Genomic DNA, 17,524 nt, shown 5'->3' on the forward strand with positions numbered 1-17,524 from the left:
ACATCTGGAAAAGGGCCTTTTTGGGTACAACAAACCTGCCAAGTTTGTACTCCTCAGGTTTGTAGCCCAGGTGCCTGACAAGTGTGGAAACTCCATCTACCAAGCGACCATCCCAGCTGGGCCAGGTGTCTGGACACAGTGACTTGTACCTGTGGCAAAACCACACATACCATGAACTCTCCACAAACTTCTCCGGGCAAACCTGATCCCACGCACCACAAAGCTGTGTTGGCCAATGGTTACACCAAAATCCCAGAGTGATGAAACACTGCACAGGAACTGAAAGTGCTGACACTATATTTACTGTATTTGTTTGGGAACAAGGACCATCTGCATTTCCCTCTGGCTTTAAACAAGTAGATAAAGACACCCAGTAAGAAAAGCTGACCTCTGGAGGAAGATCTCGTAGCGGCGCCGGTACGCAAAGCCCGCTCTCCTTACTCTTAAATTCTCCATCAGGCCCAGATACTTCACTTGATGTCTGATCAGAACATCGTCAAATCGGCCTGCGAAGAGAGACACACGACGTCCAAAAGATCAAATTTTACTTCAAATCCAGAAATTCTTGATATAACAACAAGGGTGCCTCCACCACCAACAAGTCTTTCTAGCCCTTCTTGTTGCAAATTTTTATGCCTGAAATACATTTAAAATCAGAATATACTTAAATCAGAAAGGAAGCTATTGAAGGAAAACTATTTCAGACATTTGACCTTGCTCTGACCTTGACCCTGACGATTCCATAATAAATCCTTCAAACATTCAACTACTTGTTCTTGATATCGTGATATACCGTGCTGAAGAAATAAGCTCGTCTGGACGGTCGGACAACCCGACACACATAATGCCTCCACTATCTAGTGGCATAAAAACAACTCAATATATAAAGAGTAATACACAACAGGGAAAATAATTAAAGACTGTTACTATCCTGAAGTTCAGTATTTTCCAATAACAGCATAAAGTGTTTTATTCCTCTCATACTACAGCAATTTGCCAACGACTAAATTTGTTTTGTTTTTTTATTATTTATGAACACATATCAGCTGCCCCTCTCTCTTAAAATGAAAGGCTCCACCTGACAAGTGCCTTTTTATAAGTTGCTACAGAAACATTTTAGAACAAGCACATGAATATACATTTAAATGATATACTACTGTCAGAGCTGCTATGATAGAAAATTTACCAACACCTTCTGACCAATCACATTTGAGAACTGAACAGCACTGTGGAATTAATTCAGCTTAATCACACTCAAAACAGTAAAGACAGAACTTGAGAACTTGAGGCATAGAAAACACACACACACACACACACACACACACACACACACACACACACACACCAAATACTACAAAGTGTGCAGTGTGGATGGACAGTGGACCAAAAACACCAACAGTATAAATGATCGCAAAGTCATTTTTTCAGCACAGACGGAAGAGATTTTTTTCCACTCGGACTACTAAAGGATTCACCACATGGCTGTGCTGTTCCATCACCAAACCAAACAAGATTGCAGAACATATAAGACAATCACACCATCTGAGCATGAGAAACATACACACATACACACACACCAGGCTAAATCAGGGAACTCACCAGCCTGCTTGGCATCGTTAGGCTTGATGCAGCGCACGTATGACGGTTCCTTAGACATGAGGATTTCCATCAGCTTGGCCAGGCTGTTCTTAAACTGGGTAGCCGTCTAGGCACGGAGGAAACAAAATAGAGACAAGAAAGAGAGAATGAAGAGTGAAGGATTGGAAGAACACACGTCCTAGTGTGCAGATTCAGCCAGGCGGTGACAGTGTGGGAGAGGATGGCCATTAACAATGCATACAAACAGCTTAGCCACATCATCAGCAGCAGCCCACTCTCTCTCAGCCAATGGCCTACTGCAGAGTGGGCACACACACATACACACACAATGATGAGTGTGACCTAAGAGTCAGGGCATTCCTCACAGTGTGGGCACCGAGCAGAGATTCCCCTTCATATCACTCGATTTAGATCATGGATACTCAAAATTAACGTTTTGATGCAAACAGGGAAAAAAAAGACGATTCTTTCTCACCGTTTCTGGCCTCTTCTTGTCCGTTAACTCTTCGCGGTCAAAACACTGAGTGAGGATCTTGTTTTCCGACATGCACATCACCTGCGTCAAGCACGATCACAGACCCAGACATCGTCATACATTACAAAGTTAGATCAGCGAAAACGGAGCTACAACACAATGTTTGTGAATTGTCCTAGTCATACTTCGCTCCAGTCCCACACACTGACCTCTTTCAGGTTTCTGAAGAGGAGATCATTGTTCTTGTCCAGAAAGCCTGGGAGTGAGAAAGAACACAAGGGGGTCAGTAAACATGCTGCTGTGCAGAGCCTGAATATCAGCTCTAGGCAGAACTCATGACTCGGGTATTGGAGCGTCCTCTGATTTGGTGACCGTGTCCGTGTCCTCTCCCTCACCGTGTACATTGTAGTTGACTTCTCCGGCATAATGCAGCAGCCTAAACTCATCTCTACCCATCACTTTCCGGGTCTTTCCGTCAGCCAGCTTATGACTGAGGTAGAGAACAAAGCAGAGGCAGAAGGTGTTTATAAACTACGACCCAAAAGTGTATTAAATTAATAATAATAATAATAATAATAATGTCAAAGGATAAATATTTAAAGGAGGTTTTTCTTCTAATCTCTTGATACTACATTTGTAGCATGTGTGTGATTTCCACTGACAAGTATCTGAACAATTCTGAAAGAAAATAATGTGCAACCCATTTACTCAAACACACATATAATGCAAGACTAAGGGCAGTCAATGCAGATTTTTTAAAAACACGCTCATGAATTCTGCTACAGGTAGAGCGCAACATATCAAGAAAAGCCAGAGTACCCAGCATGCACTTCATATGTATTGCTTCAGTATAGAAAAGTTGAATAAACTAACATGAAAAACAACTTTGATAAATCATTTGCTCTAATTCTTCCTCACACCTTTATTATTAGAGTGTCATGGTTGTAGTTTTAAACGTGCATTAGGTAGTCATGTATTTGGCATGTTTATTGACCAAATTTAATAACGGTCCTTAGGCTCTGGGTGTGTTTTGTGTAAAAAGAATCACTCGTACATTATAGGCGTGACAAAGAGAGATTAAATTAATGACGCTGGTGTTTTCTGGTGTGTATATTGTAACGAAGTGCGACTGACGTTAAGAAGTGGGCATGGCCGGCTAACGTGCCCTCCAGCTTCTCTAGGAAAGTTAAGTCGGTGGCATCTCCTGGCCTCAGACATTCCTCATCCTACAGAGAGAGGAAGAGAGAGAGAGAGAGAGAGAGCAAGGTTTCAACATTTTACATGTATTAATCTAATAAATAGACACACTCATTAGACACAGAGCACATGGAGTAAGGTATACACTCATTGACTGCTTTAATAGCAACACATGTACACAATTGGAGTTTGGAAAAAGTCCCGTTTTGGTGAGCCTGTACCCACTGTGGCCTCAAGCTTCCCTGTGTTGTGCATCCTGAGATGCTTTTCTGTTCACTACGGTTGTAAAGAGTGGTTAATTGAATTATTTGAACCTTCCTCAAAATAGCTCAAAATAATCTGCCCATTCTCCTCTGACCTCTCTCTATAACAAGGCTTTTCCACACGTAGAACTGACAGTCACTGGATGTTTTTGTTTTACATGAAAATCCTAGGAGATCAGCAGTTTCTGAAATATTCAAACCAGCCTGTCTGGCACCAGAAAAACAACAACATGCAAGTTCAAAGTAACAGATCACCTTGTTTTTTTTCTTTTTTACCATTTTGAGGTTTCATGTGAACATTATTTGAAGTTCTTGTCCAGTATTTGCTTGATTTTATGCACTGTGCTGTGGCCACACGATTGGCTGATTGGATTATTGCATGAATGAGCAGGGGTACATGTGTTTCTATTGAAGTGTTCGGTGAGTGTATACAGAACAAGATGGACAGAGGGTGCTTGTGTATCAGAGAGGGGGAAAAATCTAGCGAAGGTTACAAAAAAAAAAAAAAAAACTTAACCAGAGGTCAAAAGGTCTAACTCTAGTAAAAGAAGAATTATGTTTAACTTGGACAACATATAGTTATTAATAGCTATTACTGGATATTCAGAGAAAACCCTCACCAAGATAGAGATGATGCCTTTGAACTTCTCCTCCACAAGATCACAAATAATCTTATTATTGAAATATTGCACAGGCTCCCACTGCAAACAGAAAAAGAAAAACGTCTCAGAGCAGGACTGCATCTGCAGCAAATGACATTTAATCACACTTTTCCGTGTTGGTCACACAGTTCTGAAAGCAAATATCTCTAGAATGACAGGAATTCAAAAGCGGCCCACTCCGGGCGTGTGGTCACAAGCAGGCTTTCTTTAAGAGTGATGATTTTAGGATGCTGCACGAGGTCAACATTATCAGAGTATAGAAATGACACGCAACACATGCTTCAAATACTTACCCTTTAAAATAGGCATATAAAAGGCTATCAGAGGAACTTCTTCTCCCATGACTTGGAATACAGTAGACCAGTGTAGAAGTGTAAGATGAGTGTGTGTGTGTGTGTGTGTGTGTGTACGTGCGTATCGAAGGACGTCCTACCGTGATTCCCTCAGCTTCATACTCCTCTTGTTCTGATTTCAGGGTCAGCTCGATGAAGAGTTGCTGCAGCTTCTCGTTGCAGTAGTTGATGCAGAACTGCTCAAAACTTCACAAACAGAGAAAAGATTTATTGTGTGACTGCCTCAGCTACTTGATAATAGTGTTACAGCTTTATTTTCATGAATATTTTTCATTCTAATATTAAAATTACATACAGTCACATGACATTGGTAGATTGTGAGCACACAATACTGTGTGTGGAAAAAAATACATACTGTTTTTTTTCCCACCTGGAGACTGTATATCAAATAGAATATAGTGAATTGACACTTGATGTTATACCAAATATTCAGGAGAATGAATTTAAGTGTGTTCGAAATGTGAAAATGGTCACTGGTGAGGTTTTGCAATATTCAAGCTTAAGTGGAAGCTGAAAACCCAACTGAAGTTCCTAAATTAGCACCGAACATGTGACAGGAAAGTGTTATTGCATCATATAATATATAAAAACCTACCCCGTTGATTTATGCAAACGCAGGCCATGACACGTAATTTGCATATTCATGGTTTTCTTGCCGGTGTACAAGTGTACAACGCATTTTTCTCTTATCTAATCATTATTACTATTCTTTTTGGCCATTCTTATTAGCTTTCAAACGTACAACCTAACACAGATTCAGTCCTATTATGCTCTTTTACCTGAGGGAATTACTGCAAAGCAGTACTTGATAGAACCCAGGAGAAACCAGGAAACCAGCAACACATCATAATGTTATTTTTGTTTACCACAAAATGCAAATTTGATTCTACCAAATGAAGGACAAACACTTTGCTATGCTAAGCAAAGTGTTCGGTCTACTCACCTGTGTGTTTGCTAGTGCAAGAGCTTACTAATGCCATGTACTTAATTATATAATAAAAAGAGTTATAATTCTACTGTTCTACTCAGTCAAAAAACATTACCACACTAGGATTGGTTAAATGCGACACACACCTGTTGTTCTGGAAGACTTCAAACCCGTAGATATCCAACAACCCAATGACAGACATATTCTTACCGCTGAAGAAGTCCTCCTGAAAAAAACAACAACAATCCCAGTAAACACAGTGAAGAGATACAAAAGATAGAACAAGAACTGCAAAATGATCGATATTAAACCAGCAAGCAGGTTTCAACGGTTAGAAAATTCTAGTTCAGGGAAATTCAACTTTTGAAAGTCCAGTTACATAAAATTGCATCCTTACAAAGGTCCAGATAAGCAACTATCATGACTGAATGGTGACAACATTTACCTTTAATGCTTATGCTTATTAATTTCTAGCGTTTGTTTCAGTTCCATGTTTTGTTTTGTAGTGCACATCACATTTCCACTTTTCACTAGCTCAACTGACTCTGAACAGATGAGCCACAGATGAGATGAGTTTTAAACTTGAAGCAGAGAATAAACACAATAGGACAACAGGACTTCTCTGCCTATTTGTCTTTAAACATCATTTTGATAATAAATTTTTTTTTAAATTTTTATTATTATTATAATAATAATATATATAATAATATATAATATAATATATAATGGACTTGCTGAAATACCAACCCCCCCCCCCCCCCCAACCCCCCCTTTTCAGACATTGGTCACCTATGCTACAGTATATTTTAAAGTGCTCGGTTTGGTCGAGTGAAATACTTTGTCCACATCTGCCATCCAGCAGTTAAAGCCTCTGCTCTATTCAGTAAACGTTTGCCATTTTGATGATACACCACTGGAGGGAGACAAACACCATCCCTCCTACTCCTACTCCCACGGTGGAACCAATCTTACACTGCTAAACATGTACAAGTGTACCTTGAAGGCCAAAGAAGTATTGATTTTGTTCACGAGCCAGGTGAAGGTGCGTCCATAAATGGCTTTAGATAAAGCATCTCGTGCTGAAGAAGCCTGCTCCTGATTCAATGGACTCATCAGCTGTAAGATAGACATATATAAAGGAAAATGTCAGGCGTTGGTAACACACAATCAAAAGTTTTTTGCATGAAACTAGCTTGCACTATAGTAAAATTTGAATTATATAGCTGTACAGTAGTGTAGTGACTAATAAGTATTATACCTCCTCTCCTTTGGCAGTAATCTTCTTATGTGTCAGAGCCTCTTTGAGAATGCAGCCATCCACACCTAATAACTGCAACGCCATGATAAAAGAAAATGTTGCGTAAGCTTTGACATGCACCGTTTTCTTTTATACACCATATCTTTATATGTTGTTTAATTCTGGAGAAAACACTACTGGTTGTTCTGGTGTCTATGGGTTAAAGGTGAAAAGGGTTTGCGTTGTTGTATAGTGTAACAGCAATATTTAATATTTAAATAAATGTATGCAAAAGAATGTGGTGGCTCAGAGGAAGCAGGTGTTAAACTTTCCCCTACCCAGTTCATATTGTTCATGCGATAAGGAATTTGGAGATTTTAAACCAATATATAAAATAAAATGAGTAATTTTTTTTGACTATTTGATTATGTGATTTATTTTACAGTTATCTTACACTGACATTTTAAAAGGGCTTAATTTCCATAATTTTTTGCCATTAATCTTGAATGAATATAATCCATCATCCATCCAGCCATCTTCTACCGCTTACTCCTCTTCAGGGTCACGGGGAACCTGGAGCCTATCCCAGGCAGCATTGGGCACAAGGCAGGGTACACCCTGGACAGGGTGCCAATCCATCACAGGGCACAATCACATACACATTCACACACCCATTCATACACTACGGACACTTTGGACACGCCAATCAGCCTACCATGCATGTCTTTGGACTGGGGGAGGAAACCGGAGTACCCGGAGGAAACCCCCGCAGCACGGGGAGAACATGCAAACTCCGCACACACATGGCCCCAGAGGGACTCGAACCCCGGACCCTGGAGGTGTGAGGCAAACGTGCTAACCACTAAGAAACGTGTTTTTGCTGTTTTGAAAACCATATTTTTATGTTCCATTTTCTTCAAATGTGTAACACACTGACTGGCAGTGCTATTCAGCAGCTCCTGCATGGGGGAAGGAAGCATGTAATGGGGCTGGATTCTCACCCTGGCTAAATATTTAATCTGGATGTCTACGGTAATGTAGGCGTTGCCACCATCCTCACTCCCGTACTGAATATTCCCCAAATGTAGCACGCTGGCAATGATGTTTAATAGATCCTGCAAATACAGGGAGAAATCATGAGGGAGAGGAAGAGAGAGAGACAGAGAGAGAGAGAGAGAGAGAGAGAGACAGAGAGAGAGAGAGTGAGAGAGAGAGAGAGAGAGAGAGAGACAGAGAGAGAGAGAGAGAGAGAGAGAGAGAGAGACAGAGACAGAGAGAGAGAGAGAGAGAGAGAGAGAGAGAGAGAGAGAGAGAGAGAGCGCAAGGAGAAGGAGAGACCAAGGTGTAACAGCGATTTGCACAGCAATTACATTTGAAGACATTTTATCCATCACATCACAAATGTAAACACTCTGGCTCAATTACAGTCCTTTCTGAGACGGTCAGAATTGTCTCAGAATAACAAACACATTTCAAATGTAAAAAAGAAACATTTTCAGTAAGGAGACATTTATTTAACATCTTTTTATGGAAAGAGTTTTGAGTGTCAAAGCTTTGTGACAGGAAGTACATTTTCTGAAACGTCTTCAGGATAAAGGACTTTGTGCTTACCAGGTTCCTACAAACATAATCTCAAAAGACAGCGAAAAAAGACTGTTGACTATTTATATCTGCTAACATAAGTGATTACAGGAACTACCTGTTCTAACCTCCCTAACAGGGGTTTTAGACTGACAGGTATTCCTAGTGAACTAGTATGAGGATGTGTGTTTGATGGAGACTACAAAGCACTTCTGTGAGTTGCTCTGAATACGGGCATCTGCTAAATGCCACACATGTAAATCCCACACATGTAACGGCAAATGTAAACTTGTCTCGTGGGCATTCCACAATGTTAAATGTAGCCATAAATGGATTAAGAGTAAGACATTGTTCATTAATAAATGCAAACTGATATGGTGTAAGAGGAATAAGGCCTGCTGTTATTGGAAAGTTTGAGGTAGTAACAATAACTCTGTTATGCATCCACCCAATCAATGATTATTTACCTAGAACAGCACATCCTGTCATGCTTTATTCCTTATTTATTGTTTGGCAGTCAATATCAATCGCTTTTTTTTTTCTCCATCAGATGTACATGTGTTGCATTTGCCATACTGTACATTTCTTCTACTTCCTTTAAGTACTTGGGTATGAAATTAATTTCACTAACTCTACAGCTATGACCAATAGGCCCTCTTACCTCCACTTCATCATCACTGAACCCAATGACGCTCAGAGCTTTTCTCACCACTTTCCAGTCACTGCGGTCATTAATGGAGCTCACTTTGGGACAATTACCCTGTAATGCAAACACACAAGCATTTTTTTCCACATCAATGCCATTTATAAACATTCATTAAAAGGTCCATTTGATATGCAACTACTTAGTCTTCATCAGTGGAAAGCATGATGTAGCCACAGGTCATAATGTGGTTATAGTGTTGTCCCATAAGTGCTGTCAGTTTTCCTTATGCATAGTTACAGCATTCAGAGATCATCATCATAGACAGAATGACAACAAAATGTATATTGTTGCCAATTTAGTTCATATGTGGATAATTATGTAATATTAAATATAAGGCACAGGGAAAAATTCTATTAAACTTTATATTACAGCATGTTAGAGCAGGTTAACACTGGTGCCCGCACAGTGGTCTATGATAAATGATAGCTCACAGCGTGTAACTAATGTTAGCCTCAGTTAATGTGTGTCTAAGTATGAGAGAGAGAGAGAGAGAGAGAGAGAGAGAGAGAGAGATGGAGAGAGAGAGCACGAGAGAGGGGTGTTGTCTAATGTATATACAACTGCATAAATACAAAAAACCCCACAAAAGTAACCCAGTATTCACACTAGCAAGTCACTGATGCTGATTTAGCTTTGTCGCTTGTCCTGTATGAAAAAGTACTAGCTCAACTGTATACACTCTGCTGTATAATTTCTACTCGTCACAGTTACATTTGTGTAAAATGTATTTTAATATTACAGTAAAGCCTTGTTGGTGCTACTGTGAACACAAAGTGTCTAAAAAGTTTGAAATAGAGTACAACAAAGCCCACCGTGATCAATACGAACCAGCACTTTAATAAGCATGTTTGCGGTTGTTAACTGGAGAAATTCAGATCCGAGCTTTTATCTCAGACCAGACTTTTATCAGAGATTTATCAACATTTGGGCATTTGCCATCATTTAATTTATAGTCCGGGGCTGAGTAAACATTAGTCAATGCAGGTGCATTTTGTTACCATTTAAACAAAGTGAGTTAGTAAATGTTACTTACTGCTGCTTCGTTAACATTACGTACAGTTTATTAACGCTGACGTTCATGGCAAGTTAAATGACGTTAATGTTAATGCAGTAAATAAATGTTCTTTAAGGTCACCTTAATGTAAAGCATTACCAATCTGAATTTAAGAAATATAATACTTAAGGCTGTTCATTTCTAAAAGGTAATTAAGGACCCGCAGAACCTTTAAAGGCAGAGAAAAACAATGAATGAGCTATGAGCTCAAACTGCAAGCTGAATGTGCATGTAAATGAGAAGTGCAGTCAGGACGCATCAGCGGTATGGTATGAACGGGTGTGTATTTGTGTGCGTGTTTCTCCCTGACTCCCTGCAGGCAGAAAGACTCAAACACACACTCAGCAGAACAGAGGAAGTGAAGGGAGGGACAATGACTGTTAATTTCCCGTATTAAACACCAGGGGAGTGCAGAAATATGAAGACTCCTGAGTGTGTGTGTGCTTATATGCTTATGCATGCTCTCAACTGTCCTGACCTTCACGAGGTACTGGTACTGCTGTGCGTTCCTCTCCAGGCCGAGTCTCCTGAGCAGATCCTCCTCGCCGCCCTCGAGGAGCTGATAGAAAATGTGGAAGTTTCGTTCTCCGTTGCTCTGGTGCACGACACGAGATTTCTCCAGCAGGTAGTTTAAGATTTGACCCCCAACGGGAGCGCCCTGCCAACGGGGAAAGCCAACGGGAATAACAGTGGGACGCTGACATACACGTATACACAAACATCACCAACACCACACATACATGCAAGGGCATACAGGTGCACAACCCCACCCAAGCAATGTAAAAGGGAGGCGGTACAGATGCATAAAAGTATGAATATTAACATCAGTGATGCAGTGTAATTTTTCAAGCATTATTCACTCTGGGTGACAAATAGCAGCAAAGCCACAATCCCGATGACAACTGAACACATCCTCAGTTACAGATATTACCTTGAAGTCAAACTGGATGTCCATGTATTTCCCAAAACGGCTCGAATTGTCATTGCGCAGAGTTTTAGCATTTCCAAAGGCCTTAAATAGAGACAAATAAGAGTGAGAAACAGAGGGAATGATCATGAGGAGAGAGGAGAGAAGTATAAGCAATAGCAATCTTTCAGACAGTGACACACTTTTAGGTGTGACGGCAAGGGAAAACCATTTTGACCTTTTCTACTACATAAAGAAGACAATGTATATAATCTAAGGCTAATAATAAATGGATAAAAAAAAAGTGTTATTAAACAAAAAATATATAGCCGTTATTATGGCGAAACTTTCTGTAAGGAAAGATTTACAGTGGGGGAAATAAGTATTGGACGTGTTAACATTTTTATCAGTAAATATATTTCCAATGAGGCTATTCACGTGAAATTTTCACCAGACATCAGTACTAACCCAAGAAATCTGGAAATATGAAGAATTCACAACATTAAAGTGTATGTGTAATAAAGTGGAATGACACGGGAAAAAAGTATTGAACACGCTAAGAAAAAGCAGTTCTACAAGGCAAGGTAAGGCAAGGAACCAGCTGAAATACATAAGTAATTATACCCCTATCTGTGCAAATTAATATCAGCTGGTTTAGTACACTGGTCTATAAAAAGGCTTTTCATTATCAAGGTGTCACACAAGAAACATCTCATGATGGGTAAAAGCAAAGAGCTCTCCCACCCAAGACCTTCACAAACTTATTGTTGCAAAACATATTCATGGAATCAGATACAGACGTATTTCATAACATCTGAATCTTCCAGTAAACACCATTGGGGCCATTATCCGCAAGTGGAAACAACGTCACTCCATCATCAACCGGCCACGCACAGGAGCTCCTCGCAAGATTTCTGACCAGGGAGTCGGGAGAATAGTCGGAAGAGTAGCCCAAGAGTCAAGGACCACTCGGAAAGAACTCCAGAAACACTTGGAGGCAGCAGGTGCCATCGTCACAGATAAAACAATAGGTAATGCACTCCACTGCTCATGCTCACCCTGCAGACTCCATTACTAAAGAAAAGGCATGTCGAAGCTCATTTAAAGTTTGCTACAACTCGTTTGGACAGGCCTCTGAAACACTGGGAGAGTGTAGTCAGGTCAGTCGAGAGCACATCACCTTAAAAACACTATACCAACAGTAAAGTTTGGAGGTGGAAGCATCATGGTGTGGGGGTCTTTTTCATCGCATGGTACTGGCAGACTTCATATAATTGAAGGAACGATGAATGGAGCTCTTTACCGGGAGATTCTTGAGAAGAATCTGCTGCCATCCACTAGGATGATGATGATGAGACGTGGGTGGACCTTCCAGCAGGACAACAATCCAAAGCATACAGCAAAGGAAACTCTCAATTGGTTTCAGAGGGAAAAAAAACTAAGTGTTAGAGTGGGCCAGTCAATCACCTGACTTCAATCCAATGGAACAAGATGTAAAGACAATATGTTTAGAAGAATGGGCCAAAATCACACCTGAATACTGCGGCCCATTAATTTCTTCATACAAGAAGCGTCTTGAAGTGGTCATTACAAACAAAGGCTTCTCCACTAAGTATTAAATAAATTTCAGTTAGTGTGATCAATACTTTTTTCCAGTGTCATTCCTCTTGATTACACATAACTTCATTTATGGACTTTAACGTTTGGATTTCTTTATGGTGAAAATTTCATCTGAATAGCCTCATTGGAAATATATTTACTGAAAAAAATGTTGACACATTCAATACTCATTTCCCCCACTGCATTTAACATTCATGGAAGTAGTCTCCAGTGTCAGCACATAGAGAGTCTTATTAACTTCAAGAGAGATAAAAAAGAGAAGCTGGTATAACAAAAATAACAACAACAGTAACCAAGCTGATAACAGGAACTAAATTGTCTCACAAAAGTTCTAGACATTAAAACGCAACTACAGTCCCCTCCGAAAGTAAGGCCAATTCTATTGTTTTCACTATACATTGAAGACATTTGGGTTTGAAATCAAAAGATGAATATGAGACGATAGATCACAATTTCAACTTTCATTTCCTGATATTTACATCTACGTGTGTTAAACAACTTAAAACGTGGCGACTTTTGTTTGAAACACCCATTTTTTTTAGTGATCAAAAATATTGTTTCTTGCTGCCCAGGTGTGCCCTGTTAAACTCATTATTTAAAGAATTAATAGCTCTGAATGTCTACTCTTGGTTTGAGCCATAGGTTTTGCCTGTGAAGACTGCATTTGTTGTTAAAAAGGATAAACCAACAAGACCAGAGAGCTGTCTAGGGGAGAAAAGCTAACCATTTTGAAGATGAGAAAAAAGGGAAGAGGAGCCTTGCCCAAGTGGTTAAATAGCATAATGCTACGTTCATTAATACATTAACAATTGTAATTGTTGGCAAATCACTGCGGAATAAGAGGAATAGAACACTTAGGGATGTGCTGTTTTATGAAAACAGTATTACACCACCCCGTAATGGATGACTGTCTTATAACAAGGACATGCCTGAGATCTGCTTACTTCCAAAGGTGAAAAGGGAAGGAGTTGCATTTGAACATTCTGTTCCTATTACTCTATAACACACCAACACACTGTCAACAACAACTGCAATATATTGATTTAATTTGCATAAAATAACAATCAATAATAAAAATACAAAAATAATAAACGTGACCCTGAAAACTGTCCGTCTTTCTTTATATCGGCTCTTTTTCGTGGCCTGCAGCTGTTTTACCAGATATACTCTTTGGAGAAACCGAGGCGAGTTTACAAAGTTAACAAAAAAAGATTAATTCATTGTTCTGGGGAATTATTTATGTTTTTAAAGCAGAAGTGTCAAAGTATGTTGTACAGCCAAAGCCACAACTAATGGGTTTTCTCAGACCGCCACAAACATACATGTATATAAACATACTATTAAACAGCTGCACGCTTACATTAGAGGGTGTCCGCCACCTTTTATACACATCTGTAAACCATTATGGATGCACGGCAGTAACCACTCTGCTTATGTTACACATCTCACATCCTTAACCCGACTTTCAAAAATGCAAGCTCATCACACACCTCTTAGGTAAATACAAGGCAAATCTAGTTTCAGATACAGACATCCTATTTAGCTAGGTAAGTTATTTAAGTGGTAATTAAGTAGCTGGTACCTATTAGGGATGACGGGAGTTTACGTGGATGTTTCTAATTTGAAAATGAATGATTATTCTTAGACCCTGTCATTTTTATATGAAATTAAACTGTACAGTAGGTACGTTTCTAGGCCATTTTAAACCATTTTCCCCCATTTAGGTCAGTGGTGGCTCAACAGTTAAGGGTCCGGGTTACTGATCGGAAGATCGGGGGTTCATGCCCCATCACCGCCAAGCTGCCACTGTTTGGCCCTTGAGCAAGGCCCTTAACGCTGTTTATCATGGCTGACCCTGTGCTCTAACCCCAACTTCCTAACATCCTGGGATATGCGAAGAAAAAGAATTTCACTGTGCTGTAATGTATATGTGACAAATAGAGACTTCTTCTTCTCCTTAAGAGCATAAAACATATGAAACAACTGATTGTTATAGATTAGTTTAAACGTTTACAAGGGCATGTTCATAGACACTAATAGCTTGCTGACTACAAAATGCTAAATCCACTCATGGCAGGATGTGGGTTGTTACCTCCAGAACAGGGTTGGACTGCAGTAGGCGGTCTTTCACGGTCTGCACTTGTTCGCTGGCAGGACAGGTGACGGCGTAGTACTGCAGAACTTTCTTAGAGGCTTCAGTCTTCCCAGCACCGCTCTCTCCTGAGATCAGGATACACTGGTCCCGTCTCTCCGTCCGCATGGAGCGATACGCATTATCAGACACCGCGTAACTACAATAAGCAGAGGAATTATGAAACACTGCATTATAATAACTTATACAACAGCACTGTTGAATTGTCAAATCTGATTTGTCAGAACTATGACAATAGTGACAGAATTAATAGGGGTATCATTTCTACAGAACTATTAACACATGGATGTTTGCAGCACATCACAAACATGTTAAAAATATATGTAGTTGTTAATATGGTGAAGTTTGTTTTTTTGTTTTTTTGGTGAAGAGACATTTATTTAGTATTTTTTGAAGGAGTCTCCAGTGTCAGTGCTTCATTGCAGCCCTCAGGGGTAAAGCTGTTCCTTTAAGCTGTTAATTTAAGAGAGAACCTCAAGGAGAGTGTTGAGGTAGGGAGGTGCTGTTCCAGACAAGGTCTTGTACATGAGCATCAAGGCCTTAAATTTGATGCAGTCAGCTACAGGAAGCCATTGGAGGGAGATTAAGAGGGGTGACATTAATCACGGCCATTTCCCAGCCATCAGGCAGCCTGCCTCAATAACACTACAGCTACCAACCAGGGAGGGGGACCGCATCCTGCTCATGCAATATCATAGGGTGGGATAACACACTCACACTCATGATTGGTATTTCCACTATGACTGATAGAGAGAGAGAGAGACAGATGTGCGACACCCTTCCCTCCGTCAATCCCTGAGAACACTGCCAATTTTGCTCTCTTGGCCACGTGGCATTATGAGGATTCGAACTCACAATCTCCGGATGATAATGCAAATGCTTTTCTGTTGCACCAGTCGGGAGTCCAATGGAAAATGCTTTCTGTTATCAGGAGGACAGGAATGGCACTAATGAAGGTCTGTTATTTCAGCCTGCCTCACACCACCACTGAGATAAACACTTTCAGTGCTTACATGACCCTGTGATGAGCATGTAAGGAGAGTCCCATTACAGCACTGCACAGGAATCTCGCTCATACACTACCGGTCAAAAGTTTGGAGACACTCGACTGAAATGTTTCTCATGGTCTTAAAAAGCTTTTGATATGAAGGTGAATGATTAAATATTTGAAATCGGTGTTGTAGCCTAAAATATGATTGTGCCAACATATTCATTCCTTTCATTAGAAAACTAACATTTTATTTACAAAAACAGATTTTTTTAATGGATGACTCGGAGCGCAATATTCCGAAAAGCAGCGAATAAGAGTTGAGCGTCGGTGGTGACTCCTTTAATACTGTTTTAAAAAGCATCTTGGGGAAATTCCTCAAGAAATCAGAATACATTTCTGAAAATTCTAGACAAAAAGGCTGTGTACTTTGAAGATGCTAAAATATTATATAACTTTAATTTATTTGGGATTTTTATTATCACAACATAATTCCCATAGTTCCATTTGTGTTATTCCAGAGTTTTGATGACTTTATTATAATTCTAAAATGTGGGGGGAGAATTAAAATAAAGAATGAGTGTGAAAACTTTTGACCGGTTCGTAAAAATGAGTGTGTAAACTTTTGAGGTACATCTTTCTTGATCTCTTACTTGCTCTCTGCTCACTTCCTCAAAAACAGAGGAATCGCTACACTCCTCCCTCATATTAGAATCCAACTAGCTCTTAGCAACTGCCAGTACAGCCTGGGCAAACACGCTACTGCTGACAGGTCATTCTGTGTCAGTGAGAGGGAGTTTATGGAAATGATGAGAAGCATGGATTTAGGCTGCATAATATATCATCTGTTTACCATTACTACAGGCTTTTGTAAATCATGATATTGCAATATGAAAGTGACCACTATTCCAAAGCATGTTTGTGTTCTGTGATCAGATGGATGCCAATGGTTACAGATCTGAATGAACTGAAATAAACTTGATTGGGATTTTTTACTATTTGATTTACACAATATATCTAACATATATTATAACAAAGGTGCAAAATATTTTTTATTGTGACACAATGGTTAATAAAAAAAAAAAAAAAGCAGACATTTGTTGATTGCATCAGTTTTCACCCCACTGGGTCAGTACTAGACAGAATAAACATTGTCTGCAATTACAGCTTCTGTCTCCATCATGTCTCTATCAGATTTACACATCTGGATCATGAAATTTTTTGCTCAGTCTTACTGGCTCGGTCAGATTGAGGGTTTGGGGGCTTGGGGATATTTTGTGTAGATTCATTCCATATTCATCCCAATTAAGTCCATTTCATTTCCAGGTTATAACACTACAAAATGTGGAAAAGTTCAAAGGGGTGGGGGTGAATACTTATAAAAGGTACTGGAAAAGTAATACTTGATGGAATAACAACTCACATGTGAGGGGAGACCTCGTAGAAGTTAACACCCCTGTACCGCTCCATATGCTGCTTGGTGTAGATCTCCAACTCTTTATAGGGATTCACTGACACCAACACTGAGCCAATGTAGGTCTGTTCAAAAGACAAAGAGAATGATATACTTTTGCAGAATAAAAGCACCAAGACCTTGGCCTTTAGTTGGAATGAGTGAGAAGAAATTCTTACATAGATGAGATTCTCCTTTAAGCGCTTGCGCAGGTTGTCAATAAAGGCCACCTCGCTGGTGTAGTTCTCCAGCAGGACAAAGTCCTGTACTCCCACCCGGTCCCTGGCTGTCAGGGCACTCTCCATCATTGCCCGCACACCGTCACTGCCCACCGCCTGGCACACGCCCA

At 39.9% G+C, this 17,524-nt stretch overlaps 1 protein-coding gene across 5 annotated transcripts in view; it reads right to left on the minus strand.

Annotated features, from left to right (window-relative positions):
• The window catches only part of myo1cb (myosin Ic, paralog b), a 56,842-nt gene that overhangs the window by 6,762 nt on the left and 32,556 nt on the right, over nucleotides 1–17,524 (minus strand). For 4 of the 5 annotated variants that reach the window (XM_047161192.2, XM_017490939.3, XM_047161193.2 and 1 more), the window contains 19 exons: nucleotides 17,355–17,510; nucleotides 17,146–17,261; nucleotides 14,675–14,873; nucleotides 10,987–11,067; nucleotides 10,534–10,713; nucleotides 8,957–9,055; nucleotides 7,716–7,829; nucleotides 6,736–6,807; nucleotides 6,474–6,593; nucleotides 5,624–5,703; nucleotides 4,630–4,735; nucleotides 4,155–4,235; nucleotides 3,209–3,300; nucleotides 2,470–2,564; nucleotides 2,284–2,330; nucleotides 2,075–2,155; nucleotides 1,600–1,705; nucleotides 389–506; nucleotides 36–149 (listed from right to left, as the gene is read on the minus strand). In XM_047161192.2, coding sequence (XP_047017148.1) covers nucleotides 36–149; nucleotides 389–506; nucleotides 1,600–1,705; nucleotides 2,075–2,155; nucleotides 2,284–2,330; nucleotides 2,470–2,564; nucleotides 3,209–3,300; nucleotides 4,155–4,235; nucleotides 4,630–4,735; nucleotides 5,624–5,703; nucleotides 6,474–6,593; nucleotides 6,736–6,807; nucleotides 7,716–7,829; nucleotides 8,957–9,055; nucleotides 10,534–10,713; nucleotides 10,987–11,067; nucleotides 14,675–14,873; nucleotides 17,146–17,261; nucleotides 17,355–17,510 — 2,057 coding nt within the window. Of the gene's footprint in view, nucleotides 1–35; nucleotides 150–388; nucleotides 507–1,599; nucleotides 1,706–2,074; nucleotides 2,156–2,283; nucleotides 2,331–2,469; nucleotides 2,565–3,208; nucleotides 3,301–4,154; nucleotides 4,236–4,629; nucleotides 4,736–5,623; nucleotides 5,704–6,473; nucleotides 6,594–6,735; nucleotides 6,808–7,715; nucleotides 7,830–8,956; nucleotides 9,056–10,533; nucleotides 10,714–10,986; nucleotides 11,068–12,265; nucleotides 12,641–14,674; nucleotides 14,874–17,145; nucleotides 17,262–17,354; nucleotides 17,511–17,524 lie in introns of those variants that run through there. The other variant, XM_053687216.1, reaches the window with a different exon arrangement.

This window comes from Ictalurus punctatus, chromosome 17, assembly GCF_001660625.3.
Source record: "Ictalurus punctatus breed USDA103 chromosome 17, Coco_2.0, whole genome shotgun sequence".
In the NCBI taxonomy this organism is placed as follows: Eukaryota; Metazoa; Chordata; class Actinopteri; order Siluriformes; family Ictaluridae; genus Ictalurus; species Ictalurus punctatus.